This window comes from Schistocerca gregaria, chromosome 1 (assembly GCF_023897955.1).
Source record: "Schistocerca gregaria isolate iqSchGreg1 chromosome 1, iqSchGreg1.2, whole genome shotgun sequence".
In the NCBI taxonomy this organism is placed as follows: domain Eukaryota; kingdom Metazoa; phylum Arthropoda; class Insecta; order Orthoptera; family Acrididae; genus Schistocerca; species Schistocerca gregaria.
The window spans coordinates 808,067,797-808,085,985 of record NC_064920.1 but is presented as its reverse complement, the minus strand read 5'-3'; the positions used below and the strand labels follow the sequence as shown (position 1 = coordinate 808,085,985).

Below are 18,189 nucleotides of genomic sequence, written 5' to 3'. Positions count from 1 at the left end.
GATTTAACTGTGCATAGTAAAGATCATCCTTTCTCCTGGTGTTATAGCTATGCACACTGCTATTACTTTTGAACTGGGTAGGATTATTAACAACAAATTTCATAAGTGAATATATATACTGTGAGGTTACTGTGAGGATCCCTAGACCCTTAAATAGATGTCTGCAGGATGACCGTGGGTGGGCTCCAGCAATTATTCTGATTACACGTTTTTGAGCAATGAATAATTTTCTACTCAACGATGAATTACCCCAGAATATGATGCCATACGAAAGCAGTGAATGAAAGTAGGCATAGTAAACTAATTTACTGAGATTCTTGTCACCAAAATTTGCAATAACCCTAATAGCATACGTAGCTGAACTCAGACGTTTCAGCAGACCATCAATGTGTTGCTTCCAGTTTAACCTCTCATCAATGGCCACACCTAAAAATTTTGAAAATTCTACCTTAGCTACAGACTTCCGTTCAAAGTCCATATTTATTACTGGAGTTGTGCCATTTACTGTACGGAACTGTATATACTGTGTTTTATCAAAATTTAAAGAGAGTCCGTTGGCTGAGAACCACTTAATAATTTTGTGAAAGACATCATTTACAATTACATCACTTAGTTCTTGGTTTTTGGATGTTATTACTATACTTGTATCATCAGCAAAAATAACTAACTTTGCATCTTCATCACTGTGGAATGGTAAGTCATTAATATATATCAAGAACAGTAAAGGACCTAAGACCGAACCCTGTGGGACCCCGTACTTGATAGCCCCCCAGTTTGAGGAATCAGCTGTTGTTTTAACATTAAATGAATCACTTATTTCAACTTTCTGCATTCTTCCAGTTCAGTATGAATTAAACCATTTGTGCACTGCCCCCCTCAAACCATAAGGATTTAGCTTATCTAAAAGAATTCCATGATTTACACAATCAAAAGCCTATTTACACAATCAAAGTCACCGGGTGTTGGTGGTCGATGTTTCCGCGTTTTAAGCTGTCTGTGAGAAACTGGCGCATCTTCGTCTATAAGGCTGCTGATGCGAGCAACTCCGACAGCTGACATCTGTGCACGTCTAGCGCGCCACCGTGGTTATGGCTACGTGGGCTCGTCTGCATGAAGACATCACACGCCATTGTAGCGACGCCTTCGGCTGATGTATCAGTTCTGTGAAAGAAACGTGTTATTATTCTCACTGTGTGAGTGATCCCGGCTCACCACTGCGGCGGCCTGGGCCTCGTATCACGCTGCACTGACGATGTTCCAGGCCCGGGAGGAGCAGCGTGGCTCGACTTGTTGTAACCAGCTCGCTTCAGTACAGTAACGCAGAGTTACTTCGTATTAGGTCACAACCCTCCCAGCTTTTCGCAACAGAATTTCGGTGGCACCCTTCTACTAGCTTGGTGCAAGTTATAGAAATGACTCAGTGCAATGTAGACACGTTAACAAAGACATTGGCAAGGTATTAAATCTCGTCCGGTCTGAGAACGACAAGTGCGGGAAAAACAAAACGTCTACATCTACATATATACTCCGCTAGCCACCAAGCGGAGGGCACAATTCGCACCAAAGTCATATTTCCGCCCCCCCCCCCCCCCTTTCTGTTCCACACGCTGATCGCGCGTAGGAAAAACGACTGTCTCAACGCCTAATTTCGAGCTCTTATTTCCCTTATCTTTGAATGATGATCATTACGCGATTTGAAAGTTGGTAGTAATAATATACGCTTTACATCCTCGGTGGAGATTGGATTTCGGAATTTAGTGAGCAGCCCCTTCTGTTTAGCGCGTCGTCTGTCTGCAAGTGTGTCCCACTTCAAATTTTCTGTGAGGTTTGCAACCGACTCGCGACGGATAAATGTACCAATCACAAATCTTGCCACTCTTCTTTGGACCTTCTCAATCTCTTGAATCAGACCCAACTGGTAAGGGTCCCATACAGACGAACAACACAGTAAGACTGGATGAACCAACGTATTGTAAGCTAATTCCTTTGTTGAAGGACTGCACCGCTTCAAGATTATACCAATAAATCGCAATCTAGAGTTCACGTTACCCGTTACTCGTGCAATCTGATCATTGCATTTGAGATCTTCTCGAATAGTCACACCAAGATACTTGACTGATGTTACCGCTTCCAAAGACTGATAATTTATTTTGTACTCATGCATTAATGGGAATTTTCGCCTTGTTATGCGCAATAGGTTACATTTACTAATATTGAGAGATAACTGCCAGTCATTACACCACGCATTTATTTTCTGCAAATCGTCAGTAATTTGCTCACAACTTTTGTGTGATACTACTTTCCTGTAGACTACAGCATCATCGGCAAACAGTCTAAGACCGCTGTGAATACCATCAACCAGATCGTTTATGTAATTTTAAAAAGCAGAGGACCTATTACGCTGCCCTGTGGCACACCTGAAGTTACGCTTGTTTCTGTTGAAGTCATCCCGTTCAGGACGACATACTGCTCCCTGTCTGTTAGAAAACATTCTATCCAACCGCATATGTCATCGGCTAGACCGTCAGCGCGCACTTTTTGTAGCAAGCGACAGTGCGGAACTGAGCCGAACGGCTTTCGAAAGTCGAGAAGTATGGTACCAACCTGGGAGCCGGTATCTTGATCCTGTTATATATCATCCACAAAGAGGGCCAGCTGTATCACGCATGACCACTGTTTCCTAAAACCGATCTGGTTTCTGCAGATGAGCTTCTCAGAGTCTAGAAAGGTCATTATGTCTGTACCCAAAATATGTTCAACGATACTACAACAAAACGATGTCAGTGAAATTGGCCGTCAATTATGTGCATCCGATTTTCTGCCCTTTTCATAGATTGCTATGACCTGGGCTTGCTTCCAGTCCCGTGGAACTTTCCGCCGTTCCAGTGATCTCTGATAGATGACGGATAAGAGTGGTGCTATATTTGTAGCCTAGTCAACATAAAATCAAACGAGCCGGTGCATCCACTTATTTGCATCAAGGTCGGCGTCCTTCCCCAGTCCCACTCCCCCTGAAGCGACCAGCAAAGCTCTGAGCTCGCCGCCTTCCCCCTGTGCCGTGTCCACAGGAGCTGGTGTGGGAGGAGCTGCGCGCGCTGGGTCGGCGGCCCTGCCTGGACGACTGCGGGTCGCTGCCGCGGCTCGAGGCGGCCATCCTGGAGACGCAGCGCATCCGCACCGTGGTGCCCGTCGGAATCCCCCACGGCGCCCTCCAGGTACTCACAGTGCTGCGACAAGGCAGCGGCCGCAGCGCTTTCCTTACACCATACCACTCTGAACAGGCTACTGAAGTATCGTGACAGACTTCTGTATCGCAAAAGATTACCACGTTTTGTTTCCAGAGAAAGTTTATAGTGTTTTTGTACATTTTGCTATTTAATTACCCTTTCCTGTTGCTCGCTTTCAAAATGTTCCAATGTACACTCCTGGAAATGGAAAAAAGAACACATTGACACCGGTGTGTCAGACCCGCCATACTTGCTCCGGACACTGCGAGAGGGTTGTACAAGCAATGATCACACGCACGGCACAGCGGACACAACAGGAATTGCGGTGTTGGCCGTCGAATGGCGCTAGCTGCGCAGCATTTGTGCACCGCCGCCGTCAGTGTCAGCCAGTTTGCCGTGGCATACGGAGCTCCATCGCAGTCTTTAACACTGGTAGCATGCCGCGACAGCGTGGACGTGAACCGTATGTGCAGTTGACGGACTTTGAGCGTCGGCGTATAGTGGGCATGCGGGAGGCCGGGTGGACGTACCGCCGAATTGCTCAACACGTGGGGCGTGAGGTCTCCACAGTACATCGATGTTGTCGCCAGTGGTCGGCGGAAGGTGCACGTGCCCGTCGACCTGGGACCGGACCGCAGCGACGCACGGATGCACGCCAAGACCGTAGGATCCTACGCAGTGCCGTAGGGGACCGCACCGCCACTTCCCAGCAAATTAGGGACACTGTTGCTCCTGGGGTATCGGCGAGGAACATTCGCAACAGTCTCCATGAAGCCGGGCTACGGTCCCGTACACCGTTAGGCCGTCTTCCGCTCACGCCCCAACATCGTGCAGCCCGCCTCCAGTGGTGTCGCGACAGGCGTGAATGGAGGGACGAATGGAGACGTGTCGTCTTCAGCGATGAGAGTCGCTTCTGCCTTGGTGCCAATGATGGTCGTATGCGTGTTTGGCGCCGTGCAGGTGAGCGCCACAATCAGGACTGCATACGACCGAGGCACACAGGGCCATTACCCGGCATCATGGTGTGGGGAGCGATCTCCTACACTGGCCGTACACCTCTGGTGATCGTCGAGGGGACACTGAATAGTGCACGGTACATCCAATCCGTCATCGAACCCATCGTTCTACCATTCTTAGACCGTCAAGGGAACTTGCTGTTCCAACAGGACAATGCACGTCCGCATGTATCCCGTGCCACCCAACGTGCTCTAGAAGGTGTAAGTCAACTACCCTGGCCAGCAAGATCTCCGGATCTGTCCCCCATTGAGCATGTTTGGGACTGGATGAAGCGTCGTCTCACGCGGTCTGCACGTCCAGCACGAACGCTGGTCCAACTGAGGCGCCAGGTGGAAATGGCATGACAAGCCGTTCCACAGGACTACATCCAGCATCTCTACGATTGTCTCCATGGGAGAATAGCAGCCTGCATTGCTGCGAAAGGTGGATATACACTGTACTAGTGCCGACATTGTGCATGCTCTGTTGCCTGTGTCTATGTGCCTGTGGTTCTGTCAGTGTGATGATGTGATGTATCTGACCCCAGGAATGTGTCAATAAAGTTTCCCCTTCCTGGGACAATGAATTCACGGCGTTCTTATTTCAATTTCCAGGAGTGTATAACCCCAACGTTTATTGATAAATTTATTTTCAAAAAATGTTCAAATATGTCTCAATTCCTAAGGGACCTAGTTGCTGAGGACATCGGTCCCTAGACTTACACACTATTTAAACCAACTTCAACTAACTTAAACTAGGCCCACCCGGTTGGCCGTACGGTCTAACGCACGGCTTTTCGGGCGGGAAGTAGCACCTGGCCCCGGCACGAATCCGCCCAGCGGACCGGCCAGTCTGTGGATGGTTTTTAGGTGGTTTTCATCTGCCTCGGCAAATGTGTGCTGGTTCCCGTTATTCAGCCTCAGTTACACTATGGTCAGCGATTGCTGCGCAAAAAATTTCCCCAAGTAGTCGTACGCCACCATTACTCTACCACGCAAACATAGGACTTACACTCGTCTGGCGTGAGACGTTCCCTGGGGGTCCACCGGGGGCTGAACTGCACAATAACCCTGGGTTCGGTGTGGGGCGGCGGAGGAATGGGGTACTCGTCGTGGGGTTGTGAGCCACTGCGGCTGCGGCGGGGACGGAGCCTCTCCGTCATTTATAGGTCCCCAGTTAACATACAATATAATACATACAACTAATGCTAAGGACAACACACACACACCCATGCCCAAGGGAGGACTCGAACCTCCGGCGGGAGAGGCCGCACAATCAGTGACATGGCGCCTTTCTTGGTGAACATTGACAATATTGTCAAAGTGCTACAATAGCGTAAATAAAAAATGATCATGCAGGAGCAGAATGGTTGCATATGAAAGACGACTTATTCAGAAAAGCTACTTGAAAAGTTTTGCACCACCCTCACGACTAATTTTTCTTTTAATGGGAAGGCTTCTTTTCAATATCCTTTTGATCACAGGAAAACGTTACACCAGCCACCTCTGAAATAGAGCTGAAAGTGTCTCATTACTGCACTTCAATATGGTGAGCTGGGTCTCCAATTCTGAATGGCACAACGCGGCTTATGTACACTGTTCTGTCAACACGCTTGAAGGGTCATTAAAAGTTTAGTCGCCCCCCATATTATTGCACCTGGCACTGAGGGCACTTTGGTCGGCTTACGGTGAGTTTTTATAGTGATATTTCACGAGAACACACTGAACCATTTGATGATAGTACATGCACAACTGTCTTGAAATCATTCACAATGCAATACGAATTCCTTAGTCACCATTGTGCTTGGTGTTTATATGGAGACTGAAGGGACGAATGAAAACTTGTACCAAGGCTGGGATTCAAACCCTGGTCTCGTTCTCACTAGGCAGATGCACCAACCACTACGCCAGCCCTGCACAGTGTAAGTAGGCTGTTTAGGTTTTTATGTTGGTAACGCCACGTAGCGCTCTGTATGAAAATCACTGGCTGTGCTGTGTGCAGTTTGTGGCTGGCTTGCAATGTTGGATTATTGGCTATTGTAGTGTTTGGCAGTTAGATGTGAACAGCGCTTAGCGTTGCGCAGTTGCAGGTGAGCCGCCAGCAATGGTGGATGTGGGGAGAGAGATAGCAGAATTATAAGAGCGGACGACCTGGACGTGTGTCCGCCAGAAAGAGTAAATTTGTAATACTGGATATATACACTCCTGGAAATGGAAAAAAAAGGACACATTGACACCGGTGTGTCAGACCCACCATACTTGCTCCGGACACTGCGAGAGGGCTGTACAAGCAATGATCACACGCACGGCACAGCGGACACACCAGGAACCGCGGTGTTGGCCGTCGAATGGCGCTAGCTGCGCAGCATTTGTGCACCGCCGCCGTCATCAGTGTCAGCCAGTTTGCCGTGGCGTACGGAGCTCCATCGCAGTCTTTAACACTGGTAGCATGCCGCGACAGCGTGGACGTGAACCGTATGTGCAGCTGACGGACTTTGAGCGAGGGTGTATAGTGGGCATGCGGGAGGCCGGGTGGACGTTAGGCCGTCTTCCGCTCACGCCCCAACATCGTGCAGCCCGCCTCCAGTGGTGTCGCGACAGGAGGGACGAATGGAGACGTGTCGTCTTCAGCGATGAGAGTCGCTTCTGCCTTGGTGCCAATGATGGTCGTATGCGTGTTTGGCGCCGTGCAGAAGAGCGCCACAATCAGGACAGCATACGATCGAGGCACACAGGGCCAACACCCGGCATCATGGTGTGGGGAGCGATCTCCTACACTGGCCGTACACCTCTGGTGATCGTCGAGGGGACACTGAATAGTTCACGGTACATCCAAACCGTCATCGAACCCATCGTTCTACCATTCCTAGACCGGCAAGGGAACTTGCTGTTCCAACAGGACAATGCACGTCCGCATGTATCCCGTGCCACCCAACGTGCTCTAGAAGGTGTAGTAAGTCAACTACCCTGGCCAGCAAGATCTCCGGATCTGTCCCGCATTGAGCATGTTTGGGACTGGATGAAGCGTCGTCTCACGCGGTCTGCACGTCCAGCACGAACGCTGGTCCAACTGAGGCGCCAGGTGGAAATGGTATTGCAAGCCGTTCCACAGGACTACATCCAGCATCTCTACGATCGTCTCCATGGGAGAATAGCAGCCTGCATTGCTGTGAAAGGTGGATATACACTGTACTAGTGCCGACATTGTGCATGCTCTGTTGCCTGTGTCTATGTGCCTGTGGTTCTGTCAGTGTGATCATGTGGTGTATCTGACCCCAGGAATGTGTCAATAAAGTTTCCCCTTCCTGGGACAATGAATTCACGGTGTTCTTATTTCAATTTCCAGGAGTATATATATATATATATATATATATATATATATATATATATATATATATATATATATATATAATGACTTTTTAACTCTATTAAGTTAAATACATTGTTTGTTCTCTATCAAAATCTTTCATTTGCTAACTATGCCTATCAGTAGTTAGTGCTTTCAGTAGTTAGAATCTTTTATTTAGCTGGCGGTAGTGGCGCTCGCTGTATTGCAGTAGTTCGAGTAACGAAGATTTTTGTGAGGTAATTCGATTCATGAAAGGTATAGGTAATTGTCAGTCAGGGCGATTCGTTTGTAGGGATTTTTGAAAGTGAGATTGCGTGTAAGTTTAGTGATGATCAGAGTAAGTAAAGAGAGTAATGTCTGAGTACGTTCAGTTTTGCTCAGCTGTTGGAAAATCAAATAACGTAGAGGTTTATTAGCATAGTAATTCATTAATTTTTTCTAAGGGGACGTTTCATAACAGCGGTTTTTCACAATTGGACGGAATACCCTAGCATGCCTCCCTTCTAAATCTAAATTCTCATTTCATTCGTCACTTCAGGCTGCATATACACATCATAAATGTTTGCGACTTGAAAATGTCCCTGGTACGGTATAGTTTCAATCGTTCGATGCTGAGGCGCTATTCCAATACAGCTGGAGAGCCTCTGCAATCTTGTTCGAGTTTAGACGGAATATCAAGTGGCCATAGGCGTGAACGGAAATTTGTATTGAGGAGGATCCGTGCTAGGCTATTCCGTAACATTGTGAAAGCCACTGTGCCGGGTTGGCGTAGTAATCAGCGCATCTACAGAGAGTGAGCGGGAGATCCGGGTTCGAATCCCGGCCTTGATACACCAGATGCGTTTCGCTTTTATTGACAAAGTATCTTCTCCAGTCGTTCTGGAAATATGGATACTTATGTTTCTGTGTTAATACAGTTTGGTTGTTAGAGGTTATAAAACAGTATTTCTTTATAAAATTGGCATATAATTTATTTACTATATTTCTGCCTCTTGTTCACTGGCTTGCAGAATATGTGAACAAGAGGCAGAAACATGGTAAATACATGCAAACCTTATAAAGAAATACTATTTTTAATCTCTAACAACCAAACTGTACTAACATACAAACATATGTACCCATATTTTAAGAAGGGCTACAGAAGATGTTTTGTAAATAATTACGAAACACGTCTGATGCAAAATTCTCTTTAATTGCAGTAAGATTAAGACGGGGAAACTAGTGACGACATATTGCGGTTGTCTGGGAGCAGCTGAAACTTGCTGGGCATTGTCGCAGGAAGTTACCGCGCACACTGGATGACCGCAGAGGGCGCTACATCGAAGACAGAGACAAGCAGGAGAAGCCCTTTATGGACAGCATACGAGTTAGATCCACATGCTAGAAATGATATCCAGAGCAAGTTTTGAAGTCACTGTTTTGCAGTTTCGAACAAAACCCCTTTCTTTTGTTTAGAGGTTTGTTTTTATTTCACAGTGTCGCTAATTACTTTAGCTTTATTAGGATTATTCTGTCATTACTCGCTGCACTTGCATTTAAGTCCAAACACGTTCGTTGATACGCAGGTGGTACAAACTTTTTCTAATCAGTTTAATGAAGATAAAATGCTCTTGCACTTGTTTTATTATCTACAATTATATTAAGTGATATTAATACTACAGAGTTTCTATAAATTCCTGCGACATAAACAGTAGTCATATGTGATTTAAATACATGCCCCATTGCCCAACAATGACACAAATGAATGATTAAATCTACACAACAGAGAACAAATATTATAAAAATCGATTTTCTATAAAACGCCGGTACTATGAAAAGAGATTCTGCAGGTCAAGGTGTGGAATCATCCCGTTGTCGGAATTCATGGCGTTACACAAATTCCAGCAAAATTCAGCTTTTTGTTTACTGCTCGACCAAACTCAGGAACTACTTACTTACAACGAAATTAAAGGAACATTCAGAGACAACAGAATGAACAATAGATGACAATTTCTTTTAGCATCTGGGCTACGTTTTAATAATTTTTTTCGGGTAGGTTGCCATAGCCATAAATTTATTACAAGACAATTCCATTTTCCGTCTTGGTATTGGCCTATTAGAATTCAGCTCTCCGTATTGTAAGAAGAATTTCTGTTGTGTCCTTCAGCTTCCCCGGCAGAGCTGGAATCGACTCTGGTTCAAATGGCTCTGAGCACTATGGGACTTAACATCTGAGGTTAGCAGTCCCCCAGAACTTCGAACTACTTAAACCTAACTAACCTAATGGCATCACACACATCCACGCGCGAGGCAGGATTCGAACCTGCGACCGTAGCAGTCGAGCGGTTCCCGACTGAAGCGGCTAGAACCGCCACAGCGGCCGGCTCGGCATGCGTTAATCCGATGTGATGTTGAAACACACTTCCAACAGTAGTGCACAGTGATGAACAACTTGCTGCCAATGAAGTTACCACTGTATTTTCAATACATAGCAACCAGCGTATTTGTTTTCTTATCCGTTGTACCCTTCGCGACAGTAGAGTTGTAGGAGGACTCCAACATTCTGCCAATATTCAACACAAAGATGTACGGTGCATTCTGCCTTTAGATACGGAGTCAGTCATGTCTTATTGACGGCAACTTCTGCGGTCCATAGCGGCCGGTCTTCCTTCCTTAGCACCAGTTTTATCACACAAATAACTGTAGCAGCTGCATCTTACGGGTTGCAATTCGTGTAGGTGACCATTAGCCCGAATCGGATACTGAATTCGAAATTAATTATAAAACAATCTAAACAGACATTTATTACAATGTGACCGGTTTCGATCACCACATGATCATCTTCAGATCTTCAAAACTGTAATATGATATAGGATGTAAATTAGAGAGACATAAAAATGAACTTAAAATTAGCTATAAAATTACGAAACACAGATATACCCATATTGATGGACAATAGCTGTACACGGAAAAAGAACCGCTGAATGACCATAGTTAACCGCTGGAGAGGACAGCGCAAGTACTTCTTAAATACTGGAGTCTCCCCTACTGCTGACAGCATGATCCACCGTTAGCGAATCAGGCATAAGTTGAAAGAGTTCTATTCAAAAAGATGTACTTATAAGTAAACGTCAAAATTACGTAGAATAATTGTATAATACAGAAGAAACAGCTTTTTACTGCAGCTATTGTCAAATAAATATACTAAGGAATTTAAAAATGAAACAAATAAGCATCACGTTCGTTGTGTATAGGTTGCCCTCTAGGGGCGTGCTGGAAAAATAGTTACGATGTTGTCGGTTTCTATGGAAATGGTGGACGCTGTTTCAAAAGTGCAGCAGCAGGACGATTTCCAAAAAGATGGCGGGAGTATCGATAGGTGATGTCCAGTACACGACATTCCATAGATGTATGAAATAATTGGTTACTAAGGAAATGGTAGACGCTGAACATGGGCGGTTTCCATTGAAACATTCACAAACGCCGATAAATGTAGCTCAGTAGAGAACGTTCCATAGGTGTAGTCCCAACATGTAAATTAGGTACTTAATTGCTCAGAATAATTTCGGCGTGAGTCAGAATGAACTCTTTAACGTGAAATCGCAGTAGTTTAGCATTTAGAAATGACATACCTCTGAACACTGCCTCAGGCAGTAAACGGGTAGCCAGATCCATATCGTATCCAGATCTTACTCAACAAAGTACGGGAGTGAGTCAAATCAAACCTTAAATTTGTAATAAAAAATCGAAATTTCGCGCCGTTATCCTGTAAGTTGGTAAGCTTGCTACAAACATCGTGCAAAATGGCCTGTAGGTGGCAGCATAGTGCAGATGCACACATACCGTCGCAGTATCTGTATAAAGATGGCCACCCCACTTGCGACTTGCACCAGGGAAGAACAGCGTTCTGTTATTCGGTTTTTGTTTAGTGAAGGTATGAAACCTATTGAAGTTCATCGACGAATGAAGGTTCAGTACGGTGATGCATGTTTGTCACAGCAGCAAGTCTACGAATGGAGTAGGAAGTTCGCAAATGGTGTGACTTCAGTGGAAGATGCTCCTCGCGCAGGTCAGGCACAGCGATTTGTGACTCCACAGAACATTGCAGCAGTTGAAGCCATAGTGAAGGAAAACCGTCGAGTGACACTGAATGACATTGCAGCGTGTTTACAGATTAGTCATGGGTCGGCACACCACATTGTGCATGATGTGCTCCAGTATCACAAAGTGTCTGCAAGATGTGTGCCACGGTAGCTGACTCCTGAAAAGAGAGAACGACTTGTTGATGCTTGTGAAGAACTTCTTCGTCGCTTTGCACGAGAAGGTGATGGCTTCCTTGCAAGAATCGTTACTGGGGACGAAACCTGCATTCACTTCCACCAACCGGAAACGAAGAGGGAGAGACCAAGGAATGGCGCCATTCCTCATCATCAAAACCAAAGAAGTTCCGAACAGAACCATCAGCAGAGGAGGTTATGCTGACTCTCTTTTGAGACGAAAAGGGCGTCATTTTGGAGCATTACATGACTGTCACCAGTGCATCATACAAAGATCTCCTAAAAAATTATCTGCGGCCTGCAATCAGATCAAAGCGACGTGGATTTCTGTCAGCAGGTGTTCTTTTACAACATGACAATGCACGACCCCACACAGCCCGAACAACAGTTGCAACAATCACAGACGTGCATTTTGAGTGTCTTCCTCATCCACCATACGCACCAGACCCAGCCCCAAGAGATTTCCATATGTTTGGTTGGACCACTCAAAGACGCAATGCGAGGAAAGAAGTTCCGTTCTGATGAAGAGGTACGCCACGCGGTGCATGAGCGGTTGCGCGGACTACCAAAAGAATTATTTTCTAACAGAATTAATGCACTTTGTAAGGGCTGGAAGACTTGCATTGAGCATGGGGGAGATTATGTTGAAAAGTGATACAGCTTTGTACCACTTGTGCACAATAAATAATATTTTAAAAAATATTTAATGTTTTCATTTGACTCACCCTCGTATTGACGACGTAAATGTGGAGGGAGAACCGAGGAGCGCGCTGAGTGCGCTGTGTGTCCGCAGGACATGACGCTGGGCGGCTTCCACGTGCCGAAGGGCACCATGGTGCTGCCGCTGCTGTGGGCCATCCACATGGACCCCAAGGCGTGGCCCGAGCCAGAGCGCTTCAACCCGGCCCGCTTCCTGGACGACGACGGCCACGTAGTGCGCCGCGATAACTTCATACCTTTCCAGACAGGTAAGAGGAGCTGCTGCTCACACTACTTCTTTTCTTTTCTAATCTCACCTTCCTTTTCAACCTCGACCCCTTGTGGTCGAAGAACGCCACAGCCATCCTACATCTGTGCCTGTCTGTACGCATTTCAAATCACAGGGTCCCAGGTTCGAGTCCCTGCCGGAGATTTTCTCTGCCCGGGGACTGGGTGTTTGTGTTGTCTTTACATTTTTGTCATCATCGTTCGGGATAGTGGCTCGATTGGACAGTGTAAAAAATTTGACTCTAAAAATTGGGACTTCGTATGAGCGCTGATGACAGCGCAGTTGAGCGCCCCGCAAACCAAACCATCATCATCATCATCATCATCATCATCATCATCATCATCATCATACTTCAAAAAGCCAAACGCCGCAGTATCATCCATCCAGTATAGGAGAGTCATTTGCGTTCGCTCAGAAAATTTGGTTCAGCCAACTGTACTGCATCACTCTGGACAGTGTTCTTGACGCATAAGGTTGGCCAATCATGAAGACAGTACTTTGGCCCAGTACCGACTTAGAGCTTAAAAATTTATGTCTTGTATGGAAAAGGAGGGGAGTTAGGTGTTCTTTCACCTTCGTTTAGCAACAGTTCTCGCCTGTCACATAGACAAAGAGCACGGAGTCGTCCTCTCCATGTAGAATTTGTTGAAAATAGTGAATTGATGGCTGCGAACTTAGTTTCTAGAATTCTGCTCCAGGCCACGGCAGAGAGTAGTTCATCTTCAGCCACCGTCTGGCGCTTGTCGGTACACACTAGCTGTTTATGGGAATGTAAATATCACAATTATGGTTGTGCAGTCCAATTCTGTACAGGTCGTTATTTGCTTAACTTTCTCACGCAACTTGTGTTGCTTAATTTCCTTGTAATTTGTAGCATCTTGTTGTAATGTTAACATTTTGATTTCACGAGTTGCCCAGGTAACCAAATCTTGTCGCGCTTAATCCATAGGTTTCCGCACATTCTGATACGTCTCCACAGTGTCAGCGTCATTTTGTAATTTGATTTGTTTGTATCGAACTTTGCTCTCTATTAATTTCATCATGATTTACGTCACATGTTAGACTTGGTTTTCACGATTGTTTAACTTGTCCTCCAGATTGTTATGATTAGGCGACCCATTAAAAAGAAATATAACCTGTTACATACCCAGTTAGTTCTCCTCACTGTACTGACGTTTTCCTTGTGCACAGCGGCAACAAGCATTTAACTCGCTCGTCCTGCTCAAATGGCTCTGAGCACTATGGGACTCGACTTCTGACGTCATCAGTCCCCCAGAACTACTTAAACCTAACTAACGTAAGGACATCACACACATCCATGCCCGAGGCAGGATTCGAACCTGCGACCGTAGCGGTAGCGCGGTTTCAGACTGTAGCGTCTAGAACCGCTCGGCCACTCCGGCCGGTGCTCGTCCTGGATCAGTACATTTACATCTACGTCAACACTATCCAAGCCACCTGACGGAGTGTGGAAGAGGGCCTTTGCGGTACCACTAACTGATTCCCTCGTCCCTGTACCAACCGCGAACGGCATGGTAAGAACGGTAGTCGGCAAGTCCCTGTACTAGCTTTAATTCCTAGACTCTTTTCGTCGTGGTCATTTCGCGAGTTGTATGACGGAGTAAGTAATATGTTTCCAGAATGAGAAGTCTGGAAGGTAGGAGACGAGTTACTGGCAGAAGTGAAGCTGTGAGTACCGGGCGTGAGTCGTGCTTCGGTAGCTCAGTTGGTAGAGCATTTGCCCGCGAAAGGCAAAGGTCCCGAGTTCGAATCGCGGTCGGGCACACAGTTTTAATCTGCCAGGATGTTTCAGGTAATATGTTGTTCGACTCTTTCGGGAAGTAACCACTCCGTGATGCATAAGGCCTCTCTCGTAGTGTCTGCCACTAGAGTTCGTTGAGCATCTTTGTGACGCTCTCGCGCCGACTGAACGATCCCGTGTCGAAACGCGCCGCTCTTCTTTGGATCTTCCCTATCTAGATCAATCCTACTTGGTAAGAATCCTAGATTGATAAACATTAGTCAAGAATCGGTCGAAAAACCGCTCAGCAAGCCACTTCTTTCGTGGATGAATTACATTTCGTTCACATTATTCATGCGAATCTCAGCTGGCATCTGCTCTTCTATTCATTTGGCCAATAACTGAGTAGACGCCGGACGGTAGCTCAGCGTGTTCGGTCAGAGGGTTAGTAGCCCTCTGTAATAAAAAAAACTGAGTTAATCGACAACAACGAACTTAAGCCGGTGTCTTACTACGTCCGCCCCGAGCAGATGCAAAGAACGAAAACGAACAAAGTAGATTAAAAAAAAAAAAGTGGTCAGCCCAACAGAATGTCAGTGCTAAGGGCCCCGGTTTGATTCTCGGCTGGTCATAGATTTTCTCCGCTCAGGGACTGGGTGTTGTGTTGTCCTAATCATCATCATTTGATCACCATCGACGCGCAAGCCGCCGAAGTGCCGTCAAATCGAAAGACTGGCACCCGGCTAACGGTCTACCCGAAGGGAGGCCCTAATCACACGACTTTTACATTTTACTATTCGTTTTATGTGGTCATTCTACTTAATGTCGCTCTATATAGTTACTTCAGGATATTGTACGGTAGATACTGTTTCCAGCAATGTGTCGTCAGTGGTGTAATTGTAGAGTAGTGGATTTCCTTTCCTGTGCGAGCGCAGTATTTTACATTCGTTTACGTTAAGGGTCAACTGCCAGAGCCTGCATATCTCATCAATCTTCTGTGGGTAATTTTGCAAATGGATACTGTCTTTTACAGTTGCTACTTTCTTATAGACAATCACATCGTCTCCGATCAGTCTTAAAAATCTGCTGACGCTTTCTACGATTTGGTTTCACCTTTTACATTTCACAACAACTAACATTGCAGTGGCTCGTATTATATTTCTGGTCTGACTAGGACAGGAAATTTAAAGTCATCGAGGCTTCTAGGTGCTCAAGTCCGACAAGATATGCAGAAGAGCTTGTGTGAAGTGTGGAAGGTAGGAGAGGGGTGCTCACGGAAGCAAAGCTGTGACGGCGGGTAGGATGGTGTGCCTTTATAACTCAGTTGCTAAGAGATTTGCCCACGGAAGGCAAGGTTCTTGGGCAGAGCGCTGTTCCGGCACTCTGTTTTAATCTGACAGGAAATTTTTATAGGAAAACATTCCGTAAGCTTTTATTATTCAAGGTCTCTTCAGACCTGGAACACCGAATGAAAACACATTACGTACGATAAGCAGCCCGAACGATTATTTCACTCTCCAGTCGAGTGCGCGCAGTTTTGAAAATTTCTGAACGATTAAAACTGTGTGTTGGACCGAGACTCGAACCTGGAGTCTTCATCAGTGTGCATTGTGGGTTTGGATATGTGCTTATGTGGGCTAGGTTAAGCGCCAGAAAATACACCTCTGTAAATTGCAAGGCTCCGGAGCGACATGTTGTGCTGTGTATACATCATAAAGAAACGGAGTGGTGCCGCTTTGCTCGTTCGCAGCATTGTTACCCGCACCTGTCGCTGCCTGCCAGTGGGAGCGCTGAGCGCTGATTGTGTGCGTGTTGCAGGGAAGCGCATGTGCGTGGGCGAGGAGCTGGCGCGCGTCGTGCTGTGGCTGTACTGCGGCGCGCTGCTGCAGCGCCTGCGCGTCTCCGCCCCCGACGCCGCCGCCGGGCCGGACCTGCGCGGCGCCTGCGGCATCACCCTCACACCGCCCCCGCAGCCGCTGCGCTTCACCCCCCGCTGACCGGCTCCACCCGCGCCATCTTCTCTTCCCTCTCTCTCTCTCTCTCTCTCTCTCTCTCTCTCTCTCTCTACCTCTCTCTCTCTCATCGCTTAATAAAGAAAGTCATATGTATCCAATCACTGTCCGACAATCTTGTTTGACTGAAGACTCCCTTTACAACATCTCACATTTGTCCTGGATATTTTGCCATGGCATCATCGTGTGGTAGAAACTAAAAAATATCTTTTGATTTCCTTTACCTCGCCTTCGACAAGTAGCCCATTTTTTTTTTAAGGCTATAATAAGTGAGTAGCATTTATCTGTGACGAAATGTATTACATTTCTTTAATAAAACGCTATATATGGACTATGAATGAATGGTATTAACTGTGTTTGACGTTTATGAAAATATTCCAAAAACATGAACGCCTACCAAGCGCAACCTAATGGAAAGGAACTGACTCCTTGCGTTCTATCTATCTTCACGCAAAATCCCTGCCCTGGCCTTTACTGACTATTACTTTTTGTCCTTTTCCTGACATTTACAATATCCCATTGCTGGTGCATGAGAAATACAGGATGTATCAAAAAGAATCATCCGATTTTGCACCTCTATATTTTTGAAACTAATAAATACGTACAATGAATTTTTTTTATGAACGGGAAACTCAAAACGTTTGTACTATATGGCCATCTTGAGATGCACGACATATGTCAATGCGGTATTATCCCGCAGCTCGTGGTCTCGCAGTCACGTTCTCGCCTCCCGAGCACGGGGTCCGGGGTTCGATTCCCGGCAGTGTCAGGGATTTTCACGTGCCTCGAGATGACTGGGTGTTGGTGTTGTTCTCATCATTTTATCATCTTCATGAAAGTGGCGAGATTGGACTGAGCAAAGGTTGGGAGTTTGAACGGGCGCTGATAACCGTGTAGTTGAGCGCCCCACGAACCAAACATCATCGACATCAATGCGGTATTGAAATTGTTTCCACACTGCAGCGAGCATATCTTGAGTTACAACTTCCACATCTGCTGTTAAGCGATGTCTCAGTTCATTCATTGCTGTAGGTAACAGAGGCACATATACAGAGTCTTGTATAAACCCCCACAAGAAATAATCACATACAGTCAGCTCCGGTGAACTCGGAGGCCAGTAATGTAAGGCTGAATCATTTGGTCCAGTGCAACCGATCCATCGATCATTAATCTTTTGATTTAAAAATTCTGGCGCTTCTAGATGCCAATGTGACGGTGCCCCGTCTTGTTGGTAAATGAAACCGTTTGAATCTGTCTCCAAATGCGGATAAAAGAATTTTCAAGCATATCGAGATACTGGCTCCCTGTACAACTTTTCTCGGCAAAGAAAAATGGATCATACACCTTTTCTCGTGAAACTACACAAACACGTTAAATTTTAGAGAGTCCCTTTCAAATGTTAAACAACTTCATGCGGTTGTTCCGTACCCCATATTTTCACATTATGACGGCTGACCTTTCCTTTTAAGTGGAATGTTGCCTCGTCACTGAACACTAAACGTGGAGGAAAACTGTCATCCACCCATCTTGCCAAGAACGAAATTACAGAACTCCATACGTTGTTGTTTGTCACCTTCACAAAGAGCTTGTTGTTGCTGAATATTGCATGGTTTCATCTGTA

At 46.0% G+C, this 18,189-nt stretch overlaps 1 protein-coding gene across 1 annotated transcript in view; it reads left to right on the top strand.

The window, feature by feature from the left end:
• Positions 1-16,913, top strand: part of LOC126305900 (cytochrome P450 306a1) — a 352,029-nt gene extending 335,116 nt beyond the window's left edge. Inside the window, exons 6-8 of the mRNA XM_049992044.1 lie at positions 3,069-3,215; positions 12,621-12,795; positions 16,375-16,913. Of these exons, the coding sequence (XP_049848001.1) occupies positions 3,069-3,215; positions 12,621-12,795; positions 16,375-16,553 (501 nt within the window). The 3' untranslated portion in view covers positions 16,554-16,913. The remainder of the gene's footprint in view (positions 1-3,068; positions 3,216-12,620; positions 12,796-16,374) is intronic.
• Positions 16,914-18,189: the final 1,276 nt, after the last annotated feature.